We start from the raw sequence: 26,972 nt of genomic DNA, 5'->3' as shown, positions 1-26,972 counted from the left end.
ATGCCAGTCTGTCACATGTCCCTCTAAATCCCCACTAATTCTCCCTATATTTTGCTGAGGCTGGCCTGGCCTAAGAGGATTGGAGCATTTGCTAAATAGAACAGGACAGGGTCAGAGAGCTGGCTCTGGAGAAGTGCAGGGGCCAGGGTGGCCACTGGGGGCAGCGGAGAAATTGGAGACAGGAGACAAGAGGGGGCACGTAATTGGAAGGATCTAGAGACCATGGACCCCAAGTACAGACTTTCTCTAGATACTGACCCATCCACGAATGGACCCTTGATGTATGAGAAATTCCCAGCCTCTCCATCAACTAACTAAAAACCCCCGAGGAAAAAGAAGAAATGTGAATCCCTTCCTCACACCATACAGAATCAATTCTGAATGCATTAAAGAAGGGTGCCTGGGTGGTTCAGTCAGTCGAGGGTCTGTCTTTGGCTCAGGTCCTGAGCTCATGGTTGGTGGGTTCGAGCCCTGCAGCTGGGTTCTGTGCTGACAGCTCAGAGCCCGGAGCCTGCTTCGGATTCTGCCTCCCTCTTTGTCTTTCTCCTGTTCGTGCTCTCTCTCTCAAAAACAAACATTAAAAACAAAAAGACCTAAATATGAGACAAAACTAAGAATATTTTAGAGAATAAAACAGTACCTTTATGACCAAGTGCTAGATAAAGGTTTCTTAAACAAGAAAGCAAAAATAAAAGGCATTATCTTAGAGCAGAAAAGTAAGCCAAACCAAAGCAAACCCGAGCTATAGTCCAAGCAGTTCCCTGGGGACCTCAGACTTCGGTAAACCGTCTCCAGTTTGTGACAAGGCGAGGAGACACCCTGGAGGCCAGCTTTTATAAACTTTCCGGTCAACTTGAAAATGAGGGTTGCCGGGGCGCCTGGGTGGCTCTGTCGGTTGAGCGGCCGACTTCGGCTCAGGTCATGATCTCACGGTCTGTGAGTTCGAGCCCCGCGTCGGGCTCTGGGCTGACAGCTCGGAGCCTGGAGCCTGTTTCAGATTCTGTGTCTCCCTCTCTCTCTGCCCCTTCCCTGTTCATGCTTTGTCTCTCTCTGTCTCAAAAATAAACGTTAAAAAAAAAAAAAAAGAAAATGAGGGTTGCCTTGTGAAAGGCATTGTTAATTTTTATTAAATAACTTTATTTTGCTTTACAGCGTTTGGATACACTGATGGCAAGCAAGGAAGAAGGAAGAAACTGGCCCGTAACAGATAATGAAAAGCACTGAAAATAGATGACATTAAAACAGAAATTTTTTGCATATGAGCAAAATACAAATAGGAATACTTGCGGTACATTAAATTGTCAACAAGGGTGGAAGCACAAATGGGTCAAAGACCAGGAAAAATGGGGCTCCTGGCCGGCTCAGCCAGGAGGGCACCGAGAGACTCTTGATCTCAGGGGTGGTGAGTTCGAGCCCTGCGTTGCGCTCTGAGCCGACAGCGCCCGAGCCTGCTTGGGACTGTCTGTCTCCCCCTCTCTCTGCCCCTCCCCTGCTCTCTCAAAAAATAAAAAAAAAAAACACCTTAAAACAAAAACTCACGTTGTGAGTACTAATGTTCAACAAACACGCGCGCGAGGGCCTCACTTCTTGATCAGTAAATGAATGCTGGAACCACAGCAAAGCCTCAGTCCGCAGGATGCCATCCAAAGCTGTCACATCCTCACTGTTTTAGGAGGACGCTGCGAGCAGGAGTGCTCCCGGCTGGTCAAGGCGCGGAGTAGGCTCTCAGAGCATCCAGGGAGCAGACACGGGGAGCATCGGTTCCATGCCACCCCTGGGACCCCACATAAATACTCACGTGTGCCCTACATGCTGCGGGGACACTCGCAGCAGCGCCACGCGTGGGGGCCACCCAGGGGACAGGTGCCACCTCCACAGGTGGGATGGACCGAGGTGTGTTCCCGCCGCAGGGGAGGGATCGGCTGCGCGGCCGGACCACCCCCCGCCCCCCAGCGACGTCCCCACCCACGTGGACGAGGGGTGGGCGGGCCCGGGACACCCTAGTCCCCTCTGGCTCCGCGGGAACTCGAGGACTTTTGGGGGATAGATTCCCCTATAAATTCAGTAACGTCATGAGCTCCGAGTCGTCCTCTGCAGGGCCTTCTTCCTCTTGGTACCCGGACATCACGGGGCCAGAGGGTCCCTCCAGGGGGTCTTGGGGTGAGAAGACCGCTGTGGAACTGGGGGCTAGCAAGGGGTCTGGCACAAAGTCCGCGCCAAAGGAGTTCTGAGGCCAGGCAGGGGCGGGGGCGGGGACGGACTCCTGGGAGCCCCTCTCTGGGGCCCACCAGGCTGGGTCCAGGCTGCAGGTGCCGGGCTCTGCTGCTGGGTGCATCCTCGAGGGGCCGTGCAGAGCGGGGCTGCGGACGCCTGGGGTCCCTGGGAACATGGGGCCAGCAGGGACAGGGGCAGGGAAAGGAGCAGGCACAGGAAAAGGGACAGGGACGGATTCGGGGACAGGGGCGGATTCGGCGACAGGGGCAGGGACAGAGCGGGAGTTGGGGGCTCCAGGGTCCCTTGGCGCCATGTGGGCTCCCCGACCTCGCCCTTTGGGCAGCCTGGAGTGCTTGGCCCGGCGGTTCTTGAACCACACCTGGAGGGACCGAGGGGACAAGGCGGAGGTGTAAACGGGCTAGGCAGGGGCACCTCCCCGCCTCTGTCCCAGGTGTGGGGCGGCTCAGGAGACACGGCAGCCGCAGAGCTCTCCCTAGGGCCCCCCGGAGCCCAATTCAAGGTCCCCCGAGGATGCAGGGGGCAGTGGGGGCGGGGCTTGGACACCCGGGAGCCCCGGGGCCAGGAGGGGGCCTGCCCCAGAGGGTCCCCCGCCTTCGCAGAGGCCCTGAGCTCTGGTGCCCCCACACCCAGCGGGCCGTCAGTCTGGGCGGGCTCAGGCCGGCTGGTTCGCGCAGCAAGGGTGGCGGTGAGCCTGGGGTCCGGCCCTGAGTCCCCACAGGGGGCCCCTTGCTAGCCCTGTGAGCCAGGGGAGCCCTGGGACCCTCTGGCTTGCCTTCTCCCCTGTAGCCCGGGACAGACGGCCGGTGGTCCAGCCGGAGGAGTGCCACCTTCCTAGTGGACCCTGTGGCCAGTGGGGACGGAGGGGGGCGGGGTCCTACCTGCACTTGGTGCTCGTCCAGGTTGAGCCCGGCTGCCAGGGCCACGCGTTCCTGGTAGCTCGGGTACCGGTTGGCCCAGAAGTGTTTCTCCAGCTCCTGCAGCTGTTCCTTGAGGTACACGGTGCGCTTCTTCCGGGGCCTCGGGAGCGTTCGGGCTGAGGGGGGGCCTGACCCGAGGAGAAACGGGCTCAGACAAGCCCCACAGACGGCCCCCCGCCCACCAAAGACCCGCCCCCTGGCCGGGCCAGGCCCCGACGAGCAGGTGGGAGGCACGGCTGTGCATGAGAGGTGGCAGCTGGACCCGACGCCCTGGGGTCGGGCCCTGGCTCTCACGGCCCAGCCCAGGTCTCTGTGCCCGTCGGGGCCTCAGCGGGCACATCTTTGAAATGGGCGCAGTAACGGCTGTCTTGTGATTCCAGCACCCACGGCCGCGGAAGACAGGCAGGCTGAGCTCCCCAGGCCCAGGCAGGCCGCTGCCCCAGGCAGGCGGGCTCCCACCTCGCCTGGCCCCCCAGCCCCTCCCAGCCAGGGCTAGAGCCACCCTGACCCTCAGAGGGGGCGGCCATGCACCAGGCCCTCTGTCCCGGCCCCACGAAGTCCCCACAGCACGGTGCGGGACACCCTTCCCAACACCGGGGGCCTCCTCTGGAGGCCCAGAGGCCTCCCCAGCCTCAGCCCGGCCCCTGGCGCAGGCCCAGGCGCACCCTCAGGGGAGCCTGGCTCCTGCATCCTGCCTGCTGGTCGGTCGCCTGCGTGTGGGGCCCTGCCCACCCCACCGGGGCCTTAAATCCCACCTACCTGCCGTGCCCACCCAGACACACCCTGAGGGTCCTGGGACTCTCCCTCTCTCCCCACCCTCAGCCCTGCCCCCGGAGGAGTCCCAGGATGGAGTAATCCTTTCCTTACTGAGCAGCTTCTGGATACCCAGGCCCTGGGCTGGGGCCTGGGGGCCGGGGCCTCAGTGGCCAGAGGGTCTTGGTCCCTCCCTCAGGGGGCTCTAGCCCAGGGAACCCCGCATTGCCCCTTGTGGGGGTCCCCAGCCCAGGAAAGGGCCCCTCCAGCCAGTGCCCCGGGTGTCGTCCCCTCCCCCCAGTCCTGGGGGCCCCTCCCCCCCGCCTCCCTGTCCAGCCCCCTCCTCTCCCGCCTGGTCGGTCCAACAGCCACCCCGCTGGCCCCCAACACCACGCTCGCCCTCTGGTCCCTTCTCCGAGTCTCCCCCCAAGTCCTGGACGGGGCGGGTGCTCAGACACGTGGCCCCGGTGATGGCTCGGGGTCCCTGCTGGTCTTCCTATGGGATGAAGGCCGATGGGGGAGCAGGTGGATGGCTGCCCCCGTGTCTTTGGGAATGAATGAGCTGGGGCTGCCTCAGGTGCTGGACTCAGGAGCCGGGGTCACAGGGGCCCAGCCCCCTCCCCCCCACCCCCCCAGCTGCATAGACCCACATGTAGACCTCAGGCTGAGCTCCTCGCTGGCCTGGGGTCTGCTCAGGACTCGAGTCCGGGAAGCACGCAACTTACAAGCCTCAGTTCCCGGGCAGTGGGGGGCCTTTTATGATCATCAGTGCTAGATGAAGGTTAAATAGGCGATCGCGCACCGAATCACAGGTGGCAGAGGGATCTCGTTGTTCAAGGTTGACCTCGCTCCCCTGAGCTGCCCGAGCATCTCACGGTGCCATCACACCGTCAGTGCGCCTCCGTGCTCCTTCCTTTCCGGCAACATTCCGCCTTCACTGGACGTTGTTTCTCCTTCTTGGGCAGGTGGCAACACAGGGGTCACCAAGCCGAGGGCTCTGCAGTCAACGAGGGATCCTCCAGCAATGTCCTTGGTCTTTAAGATGTGCCCAGAGGCCGCCTTCTCTCTCATTTTAATTTTTATTTATTTTTTAAAGTTCACTTAATTTCTTTTTAAACAATGAGACAGGGGCGCCTGGGTGGCCCAGTCGGCTGGGCGGCTGATTTCGGCTCAGGTCATGATCTCGCGGTTCAAGGGTTCGAGCCCCGCATTGGGCTCCACGCTGACTGTGCAGAGCCTGCTTGGGATTCCCTCTCTGTCTCTCTCTCTCTCTCTCTCTCTCTCCCTCTCTCTCTGCCCCTCCCCCACTCACCCTTTCTCTCAAAATAAATGAGTGTACCGTTTTGTGGATGAGATTGGGAGAGACGGAGAAGAGGGGTCTTGCCTGGTGTTGGTGGGGGAGGGGATGGGGACTCTGACTCTCCCACGCTTTGGTAGCGTAGGTTGGTTTTTGAGACAAATTTGTCCGTGTCTGTCAACACCCCTCAGCCGAAGACCCTCAGACCTCAGCCGAGGACCCTGGAAACGCATCTGTTCTGTCCAGACCTTGGGTGACTCCGTGTCCCGAGGCAGGTCCTTCGTGGGTCAGGGCAGAGCCCAGCTGACCAGGCTAACAGCGCAAGGAGCCGGAGATTACGCAGAAGATCAAGCTCAAAACCGACAGAGCCACCCAGGGGCCCCAGATGTGACACTTCGTAAATACACTGGGAACACAGCGGTGACCCGGAAGGCGATGCCCCTGCCCTCAGAGATTTTGCTGTGTGGCAACTGAGTTGTCCAACAGGGACGTGAATGGAAGGACACGATCACCCATGCTGTGAAAATACGCATTTAAATACAGGAGAGTTATAGCACCACCGTTCAGAATAGCAAAAAAATGACAGCAGATAGAAATGTCTGTCAACCGTGACTCAGTCGGTTAAGCGTCCGACTCTTGGTTTCGGCTCCGGTCATGATCTCATGGTTTGTGAGTTCAAGCCCCATGTCAGGCTCTCTGCTGGCAGCCTGGAGCCTGCTTGGGATTCTGTCTCTGTCTCTTCCTCTCTGTCCCTCCCCTGCTTGCTCTCTACCTCTCTCTCTCTCTCTCTCAAAAATCAATAAAATAAACATTAAAAAAAAGAACATTCGAAATGTTGTCAACGGATGAAGGGATAAACACAACGCCGTAATATGCATATATTCACACAACGGAATATCATTTAACCGTAAAGGAAGGAAGGACGGACACATTCTACCACACGGATGAACCTTGCAAACATTACATTAAGTGAAAAAGCCAGACCCAAGAGGTCACAGAGGTGCGATTCCATTTACATGAAATGTGCAAGATAGAGAAAGCCATCGAGACACAAGGTAGATTAGAGGTTGCCGGGAACTGGGGGGTGGGGACCGTCGGGGGGCCACCGGGTGATAGGTACGAGGTTTCTATTTGGGGTGATGCAATGCCCTACATTAGTTCCGGTGATGTATGCACAACAACAAAAAAAACACATTGAATTGCACACCTTAAATGGGTGAATTTTGTATGATGTGGATACGTTAATGAAATGTTTATTATACTGCCCCTGGTTCGATGCAGATCTGAGCGACAGGTTTTATCGAGACCTAGTGGGGCGCAGGGCGGGGAACGCGGCTTTCTGTTGCCATCGCAGGAGTCGAGGTCGGTCAGAAAAGGATTTCTGGAGATTTGGGAGCCTGAATTGATGCCACTAAGGATGCGAGAAAGGATCGAATGAGCACAGTGCCCTTCTGCCTCAGTGGTTTGATCCTAAGAGGTTTATCCCGGGGAGAACGTTTGCCTGCTGTGAACACGCATAAATGTATCTATTTGCGATTTCAAGTAACTGAGTTAATTACATGAGTTCATGTGCGCGAATAAGGGAATGATGAAAAAATTCTCCCCAACCTCCGACCCGTGGAATGCTAATGAACAGTGAGAAGGAATCAGGAGTGGAACTTGTAGTAACGGTTGGTGATTTTTAGTGTATCTTTTATTTTGTTCGAGTGGTGGAGGTCTGTTTTCTTTTTGCAGAGTACATGTGTCCCAAACATGGAGTCCTTGTTGGGATTTTAGTCTAGGTTAGTTTTTTGTTGTTGTTGTTTTGTTTTGTTTTGTTTTTTGTTTAGTTTATTTTTTTTGTTTTCTGTTCAGTTGAGTTTTTTTTTTGTTTTTTTGTTTTTTGTTTAGTTGAGGTCTTTTTGTTTTTTTGTTTTTGTTTTTGTTTTTGTTTTTGCTATGGAGTCCTCTCTTCTAGAGTTAGAAAGGCGCAAAGTTGATGACTAATAATAATATGTTAAATGATGGAACGAGCCTACAGTTGCTGACATCCAGTAATGTCTCAGGCACATTGTTCATTTTTGAGAATGCATGCACTTAAGCACACTGAAAAGATCAATATATATATATATATATATATATATACATATACATATACATATATATGATATGTTGACTGGCAACAGTAAGACACCCAGCAGTTGATTAATAACCCAGCGATTATGGAGAATGTCAAATGCTCATTTCCTCTCATTTCCACTTGTTATTATTATTTGTTTATTTTACAAGAAGAAAAACAAGGAACATTCCTGGCTTCAGATGCTGCACAGGACACATCGATGCTTGGCCCTCTGTTCTTCTGAACCTTGACTCCTTGCAGGGTTGGGTGGAAACCTGGTGGGTGCCGAGCCCCCCTGGGACAGCTGGGGGGTGGGGCAAGAGTCCCTGGGGTTCCTCGTTGGGCTTCCCAGACTGCCATCCAATTCCCAGATTCAGACGGACGGACGGGGAGGTTGTCTGTAGCCCAGAATCCGCTTGGGCCACAAGGGAGGGAAGTGAGAAGGGAGTTGACGGAGGAGAACAGTGCTAAGAAGAAAGGATTAATCCATTTATCTTTGATTCAGTTAGAACAGAAACAATGGCTTCCTCCCCAGCTGTTAATGCCTTATCTCTTCTGCAAGTCCCTTCCAGGCAAGCCCTGATTTTGGTCCACTCAGTGTGGTTGACTCACCTCTGCCTCCCGCCCCTAGGATGCTCCCAGATAGCCAGACACCTTCCTACTGTCTATGCAGAGAGAGGCCTCACTCCCTGAGGGAGAGGGGACCCAGGGTGGGGAGGTCACCTGGGGAGGTCAGAGAAGAGCAAGCTGAACTTTGAAGACAACATTGGAGCGACGGGCAGATGGGGTTGAGGGAGTTGGCCTCTGCCTTCTAGAACCTTCTGCCCTAACTTCCTGTGATGGACATTCCTCTCTGTGTCTCGAGACTTTGCTCTCCGCTTCCTCTTTCGTGTCTGAAATACACTCCACCCTCATCCTTCGTGGCTTCCGTATTTGCGTTTCTGCCTACTTGCTAAAACTTGTCACCCCCAAACGAGTCTTCCCCACGTGTTCCTGGTTGTTCCCAGACAAGTGCAGAGTGGTGACAAATTCGTGTGATGGACCTCGCGTTGTTTCCAGCTGCCTTTTCCTTTCAGCTCTTATACTGTAAACGAGTGTCCTTTGGAGGAATATTTAGTGCCACATTTTTGGGGGGCATTTTTATGCTTTTAAAAATGGTGGTAAAATGGCGGCACCTGGGTGGCTCAGGAGGTGAAGCGTCTGACTCTTGAGCTCGGCTTATGGTTTGTGGGATTGAGCCCCGAGTCAGGCTCTGCACTGGCAGCATGGAGCCTGCTTGGGATTCTCTCTCTCTCTCTCTCTCTCTCTCTCTCTCTCTCACTCTCTGCCCCTCCCCCGCTCACCCTTTCTCTCTCTCAAAATAGATAAATTAAAAAAACAACTTAAAAAAACAATCCCTCCCCCAAATTATGGTAAAATGTATCTAACATGATATCACTTTAACCATTTGTAAATACACAATCCAGTGGCATTAAATGCAATCACAATATTGTGTAACCGTCAGCACTGTCTGTCCTTAAAACTTTGTCATCATCATGGGGCGCCTGGGTGGCTCTGTTGGTGAAGCGTCGGACTTCGGCTCAGGTCATGATCTCGCGGTCTGTGGGTTCGAGCCCCGCGTCGGGCTCTGTGCCGCCAGCTCGGAGCCTGGAGCCTGCTTCGGATTCTCTGTCTCCCTCTCTCCCTGCCCCTTCCCTGCTCGCGCTCTGTCTCTCTCTCTCTCTCAAAAATAAATAAACATTAAAAAAAAAACCCCAAAAACCTCGTCATCATCCCCGACAGAAACAAGAACACCTCCTTCTGCCCTGCCCGCAGCCCCTGGGACTCTGCAACCCATTTTCCGTCCGTGTGAGTTTGACTAGGTACTTCATAGAAGTAGGATCATGCGATATCTGTCCTTCCGTGTCTCGCTTCTTCTGGAAGCGTTACATCTTCGATGTTCATCCATGATGTAGTGTGTCCAAGCAGCTCGTTCCTTTTTTGGGGCCGGATAATATTCCACTGTATGGGTTGGCCACATTGGGTTTCTCCATTTACCTGTTGATGGACCCTCGGGCTGGTTTCGGCTGTTGTGGACCGCGTGGCTGATCGGTGTGAGTGGCTGCTTTCGGCGTGGAATTGCTGGGTCCTTGGGCACTTTTGTGCTTTGTTGGTGGTGCGTGTGCTTAAATCGCTCTCCGCCATAACACCGAGGGGCCGTCTGAGGTGCAAGAAAGCTGGCGTGTGCCTGAGGGAGAAAAATCTGGGCCTTTCACGAGCTTCCTTCGGATGTGCGTGGAGAGGGCTGCTGGCCAGGAGATCGATGTGAAAGAATCGACCATATGCACTACGTTTAATGTATTAAATTAAGTCAATGTATTAATTTAATTTACGACATTATTTAATTAAATTTAATATAGAATTAATATAATTGATTTAATTAAATTTAATACGTAGCAATACATTAAATGTAATACGTTCTGTCTTTAAACAGAATGCGTTAGGGGTGCCTGGGTGGCTCAGTCGGTTAAGCGTCCGACTTCGGCTCAGGTCATGATCTCGCGGTCCACGAGTTTGAGCCCCGCGTCGGGCTCTGTGCTGACAGCTCGGAGCCTGGAGCCCGTTTCAGATTCTGTGTCTCCCTCTCTCTCTGATCCTCCCCCGTTCATGCTCTATCTCTCCCTCTCTCAAAAATAAATAAATGTTAAAAAAAAATTAAAAAAAAATAAACAGAATAGGTTAAACAAGGTGATATACCGATGAGTTGATGTAAAAATGGCCGGAGGCTCGCAGAAAAGGAGGAACGGGACCAAATTTGCTAATTTGGTGTTTGAGGTGTCTTCATAGGACATAACTACTCACAGAATCACAGCAAAGCAGGTCAATAGTCAATTCGGGGGGGGGGGGTGCCTGGGTGGCTCAGTCGGTTAAGCATCCGACTCTTGATCTCAGCTCAGGTCTTGATCTCACCGTCCTGAGTTCAAGCCCCGAGGTAGGCTCTGAGCTGGGCACGGAACCTACTTTAAAAAAAAAAAAAAAAGGTCAACTTCCAAATCTGAGCTTTACAGGAAGGGCCTCTGATAAGGGCTGCAGTCTAATCTGGTGGGGGAGGCGTTCCAAAAATTCCCAGCAAAGTGCCAGGTACGTGGATAGAACTGAACCTTAACGCTGGTTCCCTCACCAGACAGCCGTCAGCCTCCTGATGTCCCACCCTGCCCTATTCAGAAGGTTCCAGAAAGAATGTGGTTCGTGAGTTCCTGGTGTCATGGGGAAGGATTTTCATCAGATGCTAAAAGCTACCGGCTCTTCTGCCCCGGAAACCCTTCCTTAGTCTAACCGCGGTCCGACCTGCTGTCTCTGAAGGAAGCTGAGGACAGCCAACATCCGTCCTATAAAAATACGCATGCCAAGAACGAACGGTTCTGGAGGAGAAAATAGCCTCCCTACGGAAAGGAGAGACCTGAGAAGCGATAGGTTCTATGGTGGCCACAGAGGTGAGAGCCAAAGGTGGAAAAACACTTTCCAGGCCTGGGAAGCAAGACGTCTCAGCTTCCAGGTGCCCTCCCTGCCCCCTCGGTGTCCCCCTCTCCCTGCCCCTGTCCCCTCCTGGGATCTCGGCGCGTGAGGTGAGAGGTCTCAGACCTCCTCGTGGGGTTTCAGGTAAGCAGAAGGAGTGTTTATTCTATCTTGACAGTCTGTCCACTCCCCTCCCCTCCCCTAGAGCCTGTCACGTGTCCCCCCCCCCCCCCCCCCCAGCCAAATCTGATCTAATTCCCTCTCTGCTCTGCTGAGGCTGGCCTGGCCTAAGAGGATTGGAGCATTTGCTAAATGGAACCAGGACAGGGTCAGAGAAGCAGCTGTGGGGAGACACCCCCCCCCCCCAGGGGCCAGGACGGCCACAGGGGGGCAGCAGAGGAGATAAGGAGGCAGAAGAGCAGAGAAGGGGTGAAGGGAACAGAGCTAGCACCGGCCGGCTGTTTAGGAAACTACATTACAAGGGTTAAGAGGGTGCCCACATTGTCCATGTAGAAAATTTATCATGAACATATATCCTGGTTTCCTTTCCGCCCTCCCTGCTCTGTCCCTTTGGAAGTGACAGGGGGTTCTGGAGATCGGGAAAAGGAGGTATAGGTGTGTAGGTCTGGGGGCATCCGACCAGGGCCCTCAGAGATGACTTGGAATGTTCCAGAAGGGTCTGACCTGTCAGGAATCTATGCAGAGCCCTGAGGGTCTGCCCCCGACGTGAGGCATCCGACAGCTTTGGAGTGCCCGCGTAGGGCATTTCACGTAGAATTTTAAATACATTTTAAGTAACTGTATAAGTATTTAAAAATATTTTGAATTGTTTTTTAATTAAAAAAAATATTTACTTATTTTTGAGGGGGGGAGGGGCAGAGAGAGGGGGACAGAGGATCCGAAGCAGGCTCCGTGCTGTCAGCACAGAGCCCGATGTGGGGCCCCACTCGCGAACCGTGAGATCACGATCTGAGCTGAAGTTGGGCGCTCAACCAACCGAGCCACCCAGGCGCCCGCTTCTACCTGGGAGGTTTATTGCCCATCACTTTAGGTCTTTGCTTATCCGCCAATCAGGTCACCATGTCAGTCAATGAGACCTGGGGCTCGAACTCATGAACCGTGAAATCATGACCTGAGCTGAGGTGGGACGCTTAACCGACTGAGCCCCCCCACCCCCCGGGGGGCCCCACTGCCTGGCTTCCTTTGCTCAGTGTTAAGAGTTGTGAGATTCTTCTGTGTTTTGTGTGTGTTTTGTTTTGTGGGTCTCATTATGCATCGCTTTTTAGTTTGCGGAAAGGCCGCTCAAAGGGTGGCCCGGGGACCTCTGGGGGGGGGGGTCACCGAGACCCTACAGGGGGAGGCTCACCTGATCGAAAGTAGTTTCATAATAACGCCAAGGGAGAATCAGCCCCTTTCATTCATTCTCTGGCCGGCCCACAGGGGGCTTCTCCAGAAGCTACAAGATGTGAGGCACCCGAAGAACAGTCTTAACGAACACAGAGGCCGCGGTGGGGACCCGGCTGTCTTCTAGTTGGTCCAACGTTAAGGGGATTTGCAAGACCGTACCCAGAGCTGCTCCTCTCGTGAACTTTTCTCGTTTTGGAAAATATGCTTATGTTTCCACTTCAAAATACATCGTTTTAGGGTGCCTGGGTGGCTCAGTCGGTTGAGCATCTAACTTCAGCTCAGCTCATGGTCTCAAGGTTCATGAGGTCGAGCCCTGCGTCAGGCTGTGCGCTGATGGCACAGAGCCTGCTTCGGGGACGCCTAACCGATTTGGGGCGCCAGGGTGGCTCAGTCGATTGAGCATCCGACTTCGGCTCAGGTCATGATCTCGCGATCCGTGAGTTCGAGCCCCGCGTCGGGCTCTGTGCTGACGGCTCGGAGCCTGGAGCCTGTTTCAGATTCTGTGTCTCCCTCTCTCTGACCCTCCCCCGTTCGTGCTCTGTCTCTCTCTGTCTCAAAAATAAATAAAAACATTAAAAAAAAATTTTAAACCCGGACTCGTGTGGTTCGACATCAGTCCTGGCAAGATGCCGCCAGCTCAGCTGGGTTCACCCTCACTTTGCATCCCTGGTGGCTCCCCTGTCCAGTGGGGGGCGAGGAGTTGGGGTGGATGTCACCTTGCCTGACGTGAGACTCGGAGAAAACCTGGCTTTGTGGGGACAGTTAGGTCCTGAACCGGTGAATTCGGCAATAATGCGATCCCTGAAGCATCGTGCATATCCCTGAACACTGTGGGGCACTCCAAAGTCTGACCTCCCTGATTCCTGCTGAAATCACAAGCCCGTGGCCCTGTCGGCGAAACCACACCCCACCTCTGCCCTGTGTGTGTGGATCCACCTGTCTCTGCCCCTCTGCCACTCACTCGGCCCTCCATCCTTCCCTTTACTGAGCACTCACCGTGTGCTGGGACTGTTCCAGGCACCGAGAATACAGCTGAGAACCAGGCAGACAAGGTCCCAGGCCTCCCCGGGGCTCAGGTCCTGTGAGGGGCAGAGGAGAAATAAGACGGGAGTAAGAGTTTTGCGGAAAATAAAGCAGGCGTGAGTGTGCTAGGGAGCTATGGGGGTGCAGGCGGAGAGGCCCCCGCACTCTAACCCACTCCCTCCTGTGGCAACCGTGGGCCTGGGGCGGTCCTTTGTTCATCTCTCTTGGCCATTCAATCATGAACCAGTGAATATCGATTTCCTCTTTATAGCTCTTCCCTTTCTCTCTCTCTGTCTCCCAGCGTTTGATCTCCCCCAGTGTCTGTCACCCCCAGCTGCCCCAGGACCCTGTCTCCTCTGGGCTCCTTCCCTGTGCTTGGCTAGTTTGGGGACAGGAAGAGGCCGGAGGGACAGAAGGGGACTGAGTGGTGAGGGACCAGATCACACAGAGCTGGGCACAGGGTGGATTATTCTTCCAGTTGTGGCCCCAGGTAAGGCTTTGGTCTTCAGTATCCAGAAAGAAGGCTCCGGCACCTGCTAGAGGGGGGCGGGGCTGCGGGAAGGGCGGGGCTTCCGCAGTCTCGGGAGGGGCTCCAGGTCGGCTAGGTGGTAAGGAAAGGTTATACTGGGGATAGTGATCTCTCTCTCTTTCAATTTTTTAAAAATATTTATTTTTGAGAGAGAGAGCGAGAGAGAGAGAGATTGAGCAAAGGAGGGGCAGAGAGTGAGAGAGACACAGACTCTGAAGCCGGCTCCAGGCTCCGAGCTGTCAGTACAGAGCCCGATGTGGGGCTCGAACTCACGGACTGTGAGATCATGACGTGAGCTGAAGCCGGACACTTAACCAACTGAGCCACCCAGGCGCCCCAAGAATTGACATGTCTTAACAATATGGAGTCCCTCAATCCATGGTATATTTCACTATTGACTTGGGTCTCCTTTAAAGTTTATTCATTTATTTTGAGAGAGAGAGAGCAGCATGAACAGGGGAAGGGCAGAGAGAGAGGAAGAGAGAATCCCAAGCAGGCTCTGCGCTGTCAGCACATAGCCCGAAGCGGGGCTCTAACTCATGAACCGTGAGATGGTGACCTGAGCCCAAGTCAGATGCTCCACTAACTGAGCCACCCAGGCGCCCCGACTCGGGTTTCCTTTACCTTCTCCCAGCACTGCTTTGTTGTTTGTAGCGGGACAATTGTCTGAAGGAGGAGATGACCGGATTTAGGGACGGTCTCGGACGTGGGACGTGAGGAAAAAGGGAGCGGTCAAGGCTAAATGTCAGGCTCTCCTCCTGAGTCACTGGGCGTAGATGACAAAGAAAACCCCTTGCCCCAGGGGATCCATCTGGGCAGAAGAAGGGCCTAGATTTGGACTGAACTGACCCTAGGGCCATGAGCCTGACCTTCTGAGACTCACCTCTCCACGCCCTCCCACCCCAGGGGACTCTGGGCCTGATAGCAGATTGGTGCACGGTCCAGGGAGGCAGTGATGTAGAGAGGCCGACACTCCTCTGGGGGCCTGTAAGGACCCTCTCTCCCTCTCCCTGCTCCCACGGGCCAGGACCTTCCGGTATAGCACTGGATTCTCCCATCAGTAGCCTCCTGACTGGTCCCTGAGGGTCAGACAGCCCCTCCCTCTCTCTTCAAGCTAATGAGACCTGTCCTGATTCCCCAGCCAGGCTGCTGGCCTTAATCTCCCGCGGCAGGGGGTTTGCGGTGGGGGGGGGCGGGGAGAAAGAAAGAGCCCCTTATGGTGAGACACAATGACCCAGCCACAAGGCAGGATTACCGCCATCTCCCCCACGATCATGTGTGCCTGTCGGGTGTGTGGTGACGAACAGACCCAGGGAGGGAGACAGAGGCAAGGACGATCCGAAGTGCAGAATGAGAGAGGTACCAAGATAGGGCGAAGGCAGAAACGCAGGGGAAACCAGGAGAAAGCCAGCAGGGAGCAGAGGACCCTGGGGGAGAAAAGAGAGAAATGGGAACAGTGGGACTTAGGAGGCTCGGATAAAGGAACACAGTGGGGCTGGAGGGGTGGGGCTGGGGTTGCAGGGACAGGTGAACAGACCACGGACACAGGGACGCAAGGATGGAGAAGGAGGTTGGGGGCGCACAGGCAACGTGGCCGGAGTGGCCTAGCCTGAGAGCAGTAGAGGCTGAGGCACACGGACAGAAATGGGGAAACAGAGGCAGAAAGCGTGAACGATGCGGCCGTACAGGTTTCAGCTGGTCGGCAGACAGAGTGTGGGGGAGAAGGGCAGAAAGCCCCGCACCCCTTTGTGTGTCGAGTGATCTCTCAGCAACACCAGGCCTTTCTCTTTTTCCTCTTTGATGGGACATCAAAGCTGCAAGGACACCAGCTAGACCTAAGGAAGAACTTCCCTGAGGAGTGGCGGGGCGATGGCGGCCGGGGGGGCCGGGGGGGGTGGTTCCTGGTCACAGGCAGGAGCTGGGGCCTCCCGTCCCCATCAGCCCTAATTGCCAAGATGTCGTGGGGAGGGGAAGGGGATTAGGCAGGCGGGTGCCCCTCCCCCTCCCAGCCAATGTCACCTCCTGGCGCCCAGTCAAGTCCCCCACCCGGGGCCAGGATTACCCTCCGAGATCCAGGCCACCGCAAATGACATCACTCCCAGCCGGAGCTTAAAATCTCCCCATGTGAGGGGACCTGTTTCCTTCAGGCTTTGCCATCTGACAACTCCCGCCCAGGTCCCGGGCCACCGGGAGAGCCCCGTCCCTGTTTCTGAAGGTGCGTGCAGGAGTGGCAGAGGGGAGAGGGGACGGAGGGAAGGGGAGCGGGGGGTGGGGGGGGACAGGGGGCAGAGGTTGGGTTTGTTTTCTCCCCACCTGGGTTCTCAGCACCCGGTACAGGCGTGTGTGATGTGCGCTGCAGGGACCTACGGGGAACAGAGGTTCAGTCCCGGTGTTTGGAGGTGCGGGGCGGGCTGTGAGCGCAGCAGGAGGAACGAAGGGTGGACCGCGTGCGCGTGGGGGGGTGGGGTGGGGCTCAGAGTGGCCTGTTGGTGACGTGCCCGGGGCTGGGGGCTTCTCGCTCCTGGTCGAAGGCAACTTCCTAGCCCATCATCTTGTTGTGTTTTCTTTGACACGTGCACTGCCTGAAACTCTCTTCGTTGGTGCGTTTATTCACGGACAGCCCACCCGTCTCCCCGCTGCCCCCTTGGCTTCTCCCAGTGCCCGGGCGTGTGGCTGGGGTGCCTGGTTCTCTGTCGAGTAGAGGTTGAATGACAAAAATAAAATGCAAGAGCCACATGCCGACAGCAGGAGGGAGGAAGTATAGACTCTGGGATGGCCCCATGGAGCCAGGAATGCCGGGATTCTCGGGATTCTCGGATCCCATGCTGGTGGAGTGATTACTAAGTTAGGGGCCTCCCTGCCCTAGAGACTCCTGCTTGTCCAACCTTGGTCATGAGCATGCACAGTTCAGCTCCTGTCGGACAGGGTGGCCGAGCGAAAGGTGGCGGAGATCCAGCAAGGGAGGACCTGGAACGTGGCTGAGCTCGGGGAGTCTTGCCGGGGGCGGATGTGGGGCCACCTGAGTCTGGGCTTGAAGCCTCGCTGTGTGGCATTGGGCCATTCACGTGACCTCTCTGGTCCTCTGTTTCCCCGTCTGCTATGCGGACACAAGGATGGGGCGCCATGATGATGCAGTCAGATGAGCCATGGGGAGCCCGTGTCACAGGCTTGGAGACCCAGGAGAGGGAGATGGCCTCATCCTGCTTTGGGGGATCTGGGGTAGATTTGGGGGTCAAGAGCAGGGGACTCTACTCTTCCCTGAGCCTCGGTTTCCTCCTCTGTGAAGTGAGGATCATACGAGGACCTACCTTGTGGGAAGTTTTCACAAGCTTATTGTTCCCCGAGATCTCAGTCCAGAGGCCCTCAGTGAAATGTCTGAGCTGTTTTGGGATCCCCGCTGGAAGTCCTTATGGCTGTCAAGAGGGGTGGGCACTTTCCTCTGCACCTCTCAGGCTCAGTTTCCCCACCTGTAGAATTATAGGGATTCTCTCCTTGACTACCCGCAAGGTGGGTGTGAGCCTTACCTGCTCCAGATGGGACCCTGGACCCTGTGGCCGCTGAACATCAGAGGCCCTGGGCGCCAGCCTCGGGTCCCACAGGTTGGTCCCCGGGGAAGGGAGAAGGGTCCCCCTCAGCCCATCTTTGGGATCATGAGGCACCATTGCCTTGAAATTCACCAGGCAGGAGGGTGATAGGAGCGCGGTCCGGTTTCTCGAAAATTCTCAGCCAAAGGTAGTAGATGTTGTGGTTATTGCTGTCTGTGCTCCTGGGGAAGAAGCTCACGCGAAAAGCCTGTGCAGAGCGAGGACGTCCTGAGGTCGTGAGGTCCCTCGTTTCGTTGCCAAACACAGAGAAAAACGTCAGTGGGTGTCGATATTATTCCCGTTATTATTCTTTGCTGCCATCTTGAACACAAGGCCCTTACTTGTTGGTTATCTGAGCAGCGGGCAAACCCTCAGTCCTGGGGGGTCATTGTCACCATCAGCTCCTTGGTCTGGGGCGCGCACCTTCCTCACCCCAGGCTCGGATTTCCCCGTCTGGAGGCTGGATCATCCCCATGCGAGAAGGCTGGGCTTTCCTGGAAGGCCAACCTCTGAGCCTGGTTAAGCGGGGGGCACTGAGTCGGTGGGGAGGACAGTGACCTTGGATGCTCTCCTTCCGGCCCTGCACGTGGTCCCTGGCGGGGCGGTTCTTACAAGCTTCCCCGTTTCCAGGCTCTCCGGAACCTCTGGTGTAACATCATGGCCCCGTGGGAGGACAGAGAGAAGGGACAGAGGGAGCCCCGGGCCGGGTGCTGGGAGAACAGCCTTCGGGAACCTCCGCCCCCCTGGGCTGGGACCCCGAGTCCCCGCTGGCGGCCTGCGCATGACCCTGGGCCAGGAACCATGCCCGAGCCTCAAGATGTTCCCGTCTGTGAAATGGGGGCATAACAGTAACGCAGCGCCTGCCTCCCAGGGTTGTGCTGAGGACGTAAGGCTTGTGTGTGCTGAGTTCTCCACAGCTGTGTAACGAGTTACACTAACACTCGGCGGCTGAAAACAACACGCATTTACGGTCTCATACAGTCTCTGAGGGACAGGAATCCGGGGGGCCCCACTGGATGATTCTGGCTCAGGACGCTCACGCTGATGTAGTCAGGGGTCGACCAGAAGGCTGAGTCATCTGCAGGCTCGTCTGAGGCTTTGGCCCTGACCTTCCCCCTGGGGGGGGGGGGCTCGGTCCCGTGGCTTCCCCCAGAGCGGCAGCAGCCTTGGAGGCCACCCTGTCATTTCTGCGGTGCCCTTAGTGGCTGTGGGGACAACCCAAGGGGAGCGAATGCCAGGGTGAAGGTTACTGGGCGGGGAGGAGGGGGGGGGGTCTGATTCTTCCGATTTAAAGTGGTTTCTGCTTTTGTTGAAACCGTCAGCCCTGAGCTTCCCCACCACCTTCCTGTCGGGTCCCACACCACCCGGTTCACTCTCCACCCGGACGGGCTCTGCTCCAGTCACGCCGGCCCCTTGTTTTTCCTCCAACCAGGCAAAAACGATTTCAGCCTCCAGGCTTTGCAACCTCTGTTCCCTCTGCCTGGAGGCCCCTTCCCAAGTTGACTGAGCCTTCGCTTTCCAGCGCCAGGGTCACCCCCTCTTTTAAGTTTTTTTTTAAATGTTTATTTAGTTATTTTGAGAGAGAGTGAGCCAGCGAGGGAGGGGGAGAGAGAGAGAGAATCCCAAACGCAGTGCAGAGCCCGATGCGGGGCTCGAACCCATGAACCGTGAGATCGTGACCTGAGCTGAAATCCAGGGTCGGCCGCTTAACTGACTGAGCCACCCAGATGCCCCTCCGGGGTCATCTCCTTGCAGAGAGGTCTTCCCTGACCATCTAGATGAGAGGCCTCACCCTCACCCCAGATCCCGCCACCACCCCATTACCTCGTTTCATTTTCCCAGAAGTTCCGTCCCGTGAGAACAGAGATGTGTGCCTTATTTCTTGCTGTAACCTTAGCTCCCACAGCGTGGTGGGGTCTCAAAAATATTTCCTGGATGGGCTGGCTGTAGGGCCCCAATTTATGGAAATAGAACACGGTCCCCCAAGTGGGGGACGAGAAGGACAGAGGGGAAGGAGCTCAAGCAAATGCCTTCTGGTGTGTTTGTTTTTTTCATTATTTTTTTAATGTTTGTATTTTTGAGAGAGAGAGAGAGCGTGAGCGAGGGAGGGGCAGAGAGAGAGGGAGACACAGAATCCGCAGGCTCCAGGCTCCGAGCTGCCGGCACAGAGCCGGTCGCGGGGCTCGAACTCGCGAACCACGAGATCATGTCCTGAGCCGAAGCCGGACGCTCAACCAACGGAGCCGCCCAGGAGCCCCTGAGAGATTCTATTCAACACCCCAGGACGGGGCGCCTGGGCGGCTGTCAGCTGCGCGTGGGACTCTTGATCGCCGCTCAGGTCCTGATCCCAGGGTTGTGGGGTCGAGCCCCCCGAATCGGGCTCCGCGGTGAGGGTGGAACCTGCTTCCGGTGCTCTCTCTCCCCGCCTGCCCCTCCCCCGCTTGCACTCTCTCTGTCTCAAAAAAAGAAAGAAATCCCAGCGTCCAGTCTCTGCAAACATGTCCCCGCAAATGACAGCGAGGGCCCAGAGCTGCAACCTACCAGGTACCGACTGTAACAGGTGCTAGTTTAAGGGGCCGACAGACATCATGCATTTACCCTCACAACCACCTAAAGACTCAAAGGCTCTTTTCATTCCCATTTTCCCATGAGGGGGACTGAGGCACCCCGAAGGCTGTGGCCCCCGGGGCAGGGGTGGGGTGGGAGGTTGGGGAGAGGGAAGATGGCATATCGCTTTGATAGATGCTTCTGGTTTGTTCCACTGCCCGGACACGGTGCGGAGCCTGCTCCTCCACACCCAGGCCGCCACTGGGGTCACTAAGCCCACCAGACATGGGGCACCTGGGGAGGCTCAGCCGGTTAAGCGTCCGACTTCGGCTCAGGTCGCGATCTCGCGGTTCGTGAGTTCGAGCCCCACGTCGGGCTCTGTGCGGACAGCTCGGAGCCTGGAGCCCGTTTCAGATTCTGTGTCTCCCTCTCTCTCTGTCCGCCCCCCGCACGCCCCCCCACACTCTGTCTCTGTGTCTCAAAAAATAAATAAACGTCTAAAAAATTTTTTTTGTTTTTTTTTTAAAGTAAGCCCACCAGACAGGTCGCATGTGGTCTTGGAGGGAAGATCATCCCTCCCTGTCGTTTTCATGCCACCCTCCCGTCCTGCCATATCTGGGACTGTTCCAGGTTTTGTGGGGAAAGGCCTGCGTCTCTAGAAACCTTTCTGTCCCCGAGCAGGCCGGGACAGCGGGTCACCCTGCGGTCGTCTGTGATTCTGTGCGAGGCTGCACATCTTTTCTGGGCTCATAGCAAGAACAGCTGCGGGAGGGGAGCGGCAGGCAGGGCCTCAGTGAAGCTTTGCCCACTTTAAGCGGAGGGCCGTTGTACAGGTGTGGAAACTGAGGCCCGGAGAGATAAGTCCCCAAGGTCGCACACCTAAAGAGAGCCTGAGGCAGAACTTGGACGTGGGCCTGCCTGTCACCACGCGGTCACCGGGGAATGTTTTTAAATTAAAAAAAAAATTTTGTGATGTTTATTTATTTTTGAGAGACAGAGCGCGAGCGGGGGAGGGGCAGAGAGAGAGAGGGAGACACAGACTCCGAAGCAGGTTCTGGGCTCCGAGCCGTCAGCCCAGAGCCCGACGTGGGGCTGGAACTCACGGACCGCGAGATCGTGACCTGAGTCGAAGTCTGACGCTTCACCGACTGAGCCACTCAGGCGCGCCCCCCCCCCTTTTTAACTGGGTGGGGGGAGTGTCTGAACGCCCCGTCTCCTCTTGCAGGCCCGCAGACCTGGGCCGCAGTGTCCCCGAAGATCATGATGGCGTATATGAACCCGGGGCCCCACTACTCGGTCAATGCCTTGGCCCTGAGTGGTCCCAGTGTGGATCTGATGCACCCAGCAGTGTCGTACCCAAGTGAGTACGGTCCTTCTCCTGGCCAGCCCAGCTCTCGGTGGTCCCTGGGGTCCTTCGTCCTCAGGGAGAAGAAGATGGGGACTTCCCGGGGCGACCTCAGAGCCACGCATCAGCTGCCTGTGGTCATTTGCAAGCGCCAGACTTAGGGGCATTGGAGCCCGTAGGACGGTCATGGCATTTTCGGATGTGGCGCCCTCTAGCCCAACCTGGCAGTTTTATACACTCCCAAGTGGTGGAATGTTTTCCCTGAACGTGTCTCAGCGCATCGGAAATTTTGTTGTTTTATTTTATTATTATTAAATTTATTTATTAAATTTTATTATTTATTATTATTAAATTTTTATTAAATTTTATATTTAATTTTATTATTTTTTAATTATTTTATTATTTTTATTATTAAATTTTTTTAACATTGATTTATTTTTGAGAGAGAGAGAGAGAGAGAAAAACACGCAGTGCGAGCAGGAGAGGGGCAGAGAGAGAGCGAGGGAGACCCGGAATCCGGAGCGGGCTCCAGGCTCCGAGCCGTCAGCTCAGAGCCCGACGCCGGGGCTCGAACCCACAGACCGTGAGACCATGACCTGAGCTGGAGTCGGACGCTTCACGGACTGAGCCACCCGGGCGCCCCAAGTGCATGAGAAATGTTAGAAAGGGGGATACACGTCCTTCCAGGGCTACAGCCAGTTGTTGGGGTGAGGCAGGAGCCCCGAGATAACAGGCAAAGAGGAGCCCCATTTCCCGGGGGGACGGAGTGAGGTCTACAAGGTCAGGGAATGGGCGCGCCCTTCTTTGGGCCAGACGAGCACCCAGAAAGGGCTTCTTGGCAGCCTCAGGGCCTCCCAAGGCGGACAAAGAGAATGGGGGGCCCAGGTCACCTGACGGCCCCGCTGCCCCGTCTCGGCCGTAGGCGCCCCCAGAAAGCAGCGGCGGGAGCGGACCACCTTCACCCGGAGCCAGCTGGAGGAGCTGGAGGCCCTGTTTGCCAAGACTCAGTACCCGGATGTGTATGCTCGCGAGGAGGTGGCTCTGAAGATCAACCTGCCGGAGTCCAGGGTTCAGGTGGGATGTTCTGGCCGCCCCCCTCCCCCACCCCGAGCCCCAGCCCCTCCAGGGACCCAAGCGTGAAGGGAGAAGGGGGAGTCGGGGAGTCAAAGTCATAACGAGCCCTCATAACCCCTCTCCCCATTTTTCTTACCCTTCCCTCCACCCTCCTTGCTGCTGCTTCCCCCATCACTCCTGCCATGCAACTCTGGCCACAGGCCCTTTGCACCTGCTGTTCCCTCTACCTGGACGTTTTTTTTTTGTTTTTTTGTTTTTTTTAATGTTTATTTATTTTTGAGAAAGCGCGAGCCAGGGAGGGGTGGAGAGAGAGGGGGACAGAGTCTCCGAAGCAGGCTCCGCGCTGACAGCAGAGAGCCCGATGGGGGGCTCAAACTCACGAAGCGCGAGATGATGATCTGAGCTGAAGCTGGACCCAGGCGCCCCCCCGCCCCCCCCCAACCTGGGAGGTTTCTTCCCCATCACTTTAAGTCTCTGCTTATCAACCAATCAGGTCACCACGTCCGTCAATGAGACCTAGACGGACTCTCGCATTTAAGGTTGCAATGTTTAGGGGCGCCTGGGTGGCTCACTTGGTTAAGCGTCCGGCTTCGGTTCAGGTCATGATGTCACAGTGTGTGAGTTCGAGCCCCGTGTCGGGCTCGGTGCTGACAGCTCGGAGCCTGGAGCCCGCTTCGGATCCTGTGTCTCCCTCTCTCGCTCTGCCCCTCCCCCCCACTCACACTCTGTCTCTCTGTCTCCTAAAAATAAATAAACATTAAAAAAAAAAAAAAAGTAAAGTCACAATGTCCCTCGCCCTTCCCACGCTACCGTCCCCTCCTCCTGCTCAGTTGGTTCTTCCATAGTGTCTATCACCTTCTAGAAGGTTCTAGAATGCCATGCAGTGTACTTACCTACTGTTTATTTATCATCTGTCACTCTCAACAAGAATGTCAGCTCCACGGACGTATCCCCAGAGTTCACGCATGTTTGTGAACTGATGGAATGGACGGATGGATAAGTGTGTATGTGTGTGTTTGTACGATCGTGTGTGTGTGTGTGTGTGTGTGTATGATTGGATGGACGGACAGACGGGCGGTCGGATGGATGGATAGAGTGTCCCGGCAACCGACTGCCGGACCGGGGGGTTGTGACTCTCCGGGGCTCCCCCCCACTCGCCCACCCCTTCTCCCCCCCCCCCCCCAGGTTTGGTTCAAGAACCGCAGGGCCAAATGCCGCCAGCAGCGTCAGCAGCGTCAGCAGCAACCGCAGCCCCCTGGGGCACAAACCAAGGCTCGTCCGGCCAAGCGGAAGGCAGGCATGTCGCCAAGATCCTCCTCGGACGTCTGTCCAGATCCCCTGGGCATCTCAGACTCCTACAGCCCCCCTCTACCCGGCCCCTCGGTCTCCCCCACCTCGGCCGTGGCCACGGTGTCCATCTGGAGTCCCGCCTCGGAGTCCCCTCTGCCCGAGGCCCAGCGGGCGGGGCTGGTGGCGGCTGGGCCCCCTCTGACCTCCGCGCCCTACGCCATGACCTACACCCCTGCCTCTGCTTTCTGCTCTTCCCCCTCGGCCTACGGGTCTCCGAGCTCCTATTTCAGTGGCCTGGATCCCTATCTTTCCCCCATGGTGCCCCAGCTGGGGGGCCCGGCCCTCAGCCCCCTCTCCGGGCCCTCCGTGGGCCCCTCCCTGGCCCAGTCCCCCACCTCCCTGTCAGGCCAGAGCTACGGTCCCTACAGCCCCGTGGACAGCTTGGAATTCAGGGACCCCACAGGCACCTGGAAATTCACCTACAACCCCACGGACCCCCTGGACTACAAGGATCAGAGTGCCTGGAAGTTTCAGATCTTGTAGAAGCCAGCTCTGTCTCCGCGCCTCGTCTGAACCGGCCCCGGGAGGGTGTCCCTGGGGAAGCAGGGCGGAGGTTGGGGCCTCTCTGGCTTCGTGCGCAGGGCTCACTTGCCACGGCCCACCCCCTCCTCCCGGGAGGGTCTCCTCGCTCTCCGGGGGCAGGGGTGGGGGCGAGGGGCACACTTCAGTAGGTCTTAGTAACCCTCAACCCAGCCCCGGCTCGCGTGGATTCTAGCTGCCTTTTGAAACCACGAGCCCCAGACTCCAGAAATTCTCTTGGTGAGAATTTCGCCCCGAGACGAAATTCAAACGCACTCGCGGTTGATTTGGCAAAGGGGGCGGGGGAGGGGGGGACGGGTACTGGTGAGGTCAGAATCAAGAGGCCCACGACCACCCAGGGAGGGAGGCTCAATTCTGTACCTTCCGTGTGGGACACTTCCTTAGCATATGGCTAGAGATCCTTCTAGAAAATCCAAAGACAGACTTTAAGAAGCCCCACCATGGAAGCTTAGGCCAGTTGTATGGTTAAATTAAAAACATCCATTTGGCAGATTTCACAGACCTTGGGTTTACATGGTAGGTTTAGGGGGCTGTTTGATCTATCGATCTATTTTTTTTCTTGTTAGTTTCTTAACTAATGATGACTGTGTCATCATTCACACAGTCTTTCGGACATTGAGAATGGGCGTATTCGGTGGGAGAATGGAAGGCAAGTCGCCTGTTTCCTGTCTCCTTTTAACCCTTTTGTTTTAGGATTTTTAAATTTTATTTTAGAGAGAGAGAGAGAGAGAGAGAGAGCAAGCGAGCAGGGGAGGGGCAGACGGAAGGGGAGAGAGAGAGAGAATCCCAAGCCGGCTCCTTGTTCCCCGCGGGGCTCAATCCCATCACCCTGGGATCGTGACCTGAGCCGAAACCAAGAGTCGGATGCTCCGCTGACTGGGTCGCCCAGGCGCCCCTGTGTCAGGATTTTCTAAAGGTGACTTTCACCCAAACATCGGAGGAATTTTGGTATTGCATGGGGTGTCCTAACTATAGCTGTGGGTGTTTCAGGAAGAAAGAGCAGGTGGCGGGCTTCCCGTCTGTTAAACGTGGGGGTGGAGGGGGGAGAAACGGATTAGGAGGAAGTCCCACGCTTCAGATACACAGTCTCTCTCTTAGAGTCTGTTTTGGGCGGACCCGGACCAGACAGCCTGGCCCGAGGAAGTTTTCCTGGGGCAGCGCTGCATTTCTTCCCGACCCACAGCGTCCGAGAGCAGCACTGGGAGAATTCTGAGAAGGAGTCAGGCGTTTTGACACTCGTGGGAGTTTGGCGCGTTGGCCTTGCTTCCTCAGTCCAAATTTCCCTTTCGCTTTTTTCGGCCGGGGTGATCGGCAGCCACGAGCCTTTCACCGGTGGGTTCCACGAGGCACAGGGTGGGAGGAAGTAGGAAGAGCGGAGAATCTCCGAGGTGCCTCGCCGGCCGGTTTCCGTGGTGTGAATCCTCCCGCTACGGCTGATTTCAAGGCGCCAGTCTGGGCTCGAGGACCCAGAGCGGGACGCATGCCATCTGGGCTCACGAGCCGGTAGGAGCTGGCCCCAGGCCCCTGGTGCAGGAAGGGGTGTCAGGAGGCGGGCACGGTGTGCAGAGAGGCTGGGGGGATGGAGCTCAGATGAGTTTTCTGGGTCCAGGCCAGGCCAGGTGCACACAGCCTAGACCCCCGAGACCCTTGCACACTGGGGTCACTAGAGGCCACAAAGCTGGATTACTCAGCACACCATGTGAACGTCTCTCAGGGGCCTGGGCCACGCTGGCCTCTGGGCCATTAGACCCCCGGGACTGGCTCAGAGTCCAGCCTGGCGCACAAAGGATACACAGAGGGGTAGGGGCTGGGGGCCACAGACACAGGCTAACTGGGGCTGAGAGGTCAGGAGGCCCCCTCATTCTGTATCCCTTTTTCCACTCACTGGAACTCCAGTCCCCTTCCCGAAAAGCCACTCACGGAGCGACAACAATTAAAATGTTGACTCTCGCTTGAAGTCTGGGTGATTTTTTAAAAAATTTCTGTGAAGGGGCAGGCGGCGTAGGGATGGGGCGGGGCGGTGGAGACAGGGGTTGCCCTGTCCTTTCCCTCTCTCCCCCACCTGTATCTCTGGGGTCATGGATCTGTCCACGTGCTGTCTCAGTCTGGTCGCCGACTTTTCCTCGGTTTCTCCCTAAAGCCAATTAAGCAGGGATGTGGACTCCAGACGGCTAGCTTCTCCCACCTGCTGTGACCTCCCTGGGCACCAACCCCCCCCCCCAATCCCCCTCTGCGAGGGAGGGGGGGATGGCCACGCTTCCTGCCTTGGTGGCCCGTGTAAAGATTCAAGCCCTCCTTATCAGCCACCTTCAGGTCCTCCCCCCCCCCCACCCCGCCCCAGCCATGTCCCTCTCATCTCTGCTTTTCTCTTTCTTTTCTTTTTTGTCCCCGGCTTTCTGTCTCTCCAACTGTAAAGCACCACTGTCTGCCCCTGTTCTCAATCCCTGAGTCCCAGGTTAGGATGTGTGTGTTGTGGGTCCCTGGGGAGGGGACCCAGGGGTGGTGGGGACAGACAGACTTGCCGTCCAAGCCGGGGTCAGCCACTTCTGGTCACGTGACCCTGGGCATTTCTCCCCGCCTCAGTTTCCCCGCCTGTAACACTGAGAAGACCTACCTCGAGAGAATGAGACGAGATCATTATACCAAGTACCTGGTGAGCGTCCAATAAACATTTATTTTTGTGCTAAAATATCCAGTACATGAAACTGACCATTATTATCATCTTAAAAGCGTGCAGTTCGGTGGTTTTAAGTACATTCACAGAAGAGGTCGTGTAGA

The 26,972-nt window shown here is 56.1% G+C and overlaps 2 protein-coding genes across 2 annotated transcripts; one reads left to right on the top strand and one right to left on the bottom strand.

Annotated features, from left to right (window-relative positions):
* Nucleotides 1–1,886: 1,886 nt before the first annotated feature.
* On the bottom strand, nucleotides 1,887–4,832 carry LOC131500155 (tetrapeptide repeat homeobox protein 2-like). The gene is made up of 4 exons (XM_058708924.1): nucleotides 4,794–4,832; nucleotides 4,272–4,401; nucleotides 3,114–3,388; nucleotides 1,887–2,593 (listed from the first exon to the last, which is right to left on the bottom strand). The coding sequence occupies exons 1-4, from the start codon at nucleotides 4,830–4,832 to the stop codon at nucleotides 2,054–2,056; spliced, it is 984 nt and encodes a 327-aa protein (XP_058564907.1). The 3' UTR covers nucleotides 1,887–2,053.
* A 10,880-nt stretch (nucleotides 4,833–15,712) lies between these two features.
* LOC131499051 (cone-rod homeobox protein) lies at nucleotides 15,713–26,151 on the top strand. The gene is made up of 4 exons (XM_058706747.1): nucleotides 15,713–15,969; nucleotides 21,111–21,245; nucleotides 22,153–22,304; nucleotides 23,490–26,151. The coding sequence occupies exons 2-4, from the start codon at nucleotides 21,146–21,148 to the stop codon at nucleotides 24,135–24,137; spliced, it is 900 nt and encodes a 299-aa protein (XP_058562730.1). The 5' UTR covers nucleotides 15,713–15,969; nucleotides 21,111–21,145; the 3' UTR covers nucleotides 24,138–26,151.
* The last annotated feature ends 821 nt before the right edge of the window (nucleotides 26,152–26,972 follow it).

Source organism: Neofelis nebulosa, chromosome 17 (genome assembly GCF_028018385.1).
Source record: "Neofelis nebulosa isolate mNeoNeb1 chromosome 17, mNeoNeb1.pri, whole genome shotgun sequence".
Classification (NCBI taxonomy): Eukaryota; Metazoa; Chordata; class Mammalia; order Carnivora; family Felidae; genus Neofelis; species Neofelis nebulosa.
This window is presented reverse-complemented; position numbering and strand designations above follow the sequence as displayed.

What these genes read in the sequence shown, in the direction of transcription:
- LOC131500155 (XM_058708924.1), bottom strand. Translation starts at nt 4,832, where the DNA reads ATGTTGCCGGAAAGGAAGGAGCACGGAGGCGCACTGACG. An exon ending in TGGGGGCCAGCGGGGTGGCT is followed by an intron (nt 3,389 to 4,271) that starts GTTGGACCGACC and finishes TCTCATGCACAG; the next exon opens with CCGTGCCTCCCACCTGCTCG. An exon ending in TGGACGAGCACCAAGTGCAG is followed by an intron (nt 2,594 to 3,113) that starts GTAGGACCCCGC and finishes CGGTCCCTCCAG; the next exon opens with GTGTGGTTCAAGAACCGCCG.
- LOC131499051 (XM_058706747.1), top strand. Translation starts at nt 21,146, where the DNA reads ATGATGGCGTATATGAACCCGGGGCCCCACTACTCGGTCAATGCCTTG. An exon ending in CCCAGCAGTGTCGTACCCAA is followed by an intron (nt 21,246 to 22,152) that starts GTGAGTACGGTC and finishes TCTCGGCCGTAG; the next exon opens with GCGCCCCCAGAAAGCAGCGG. An exon ending in TGCCGGAGTCCAGGGTTCAG is followed by an intron (nt 22,305 to 23,489) that starts GTGGGATGTTCT and finishes CCCCCCCCCCAG; the next exon opens with GTTTGGTTCAAGAACCGCAG.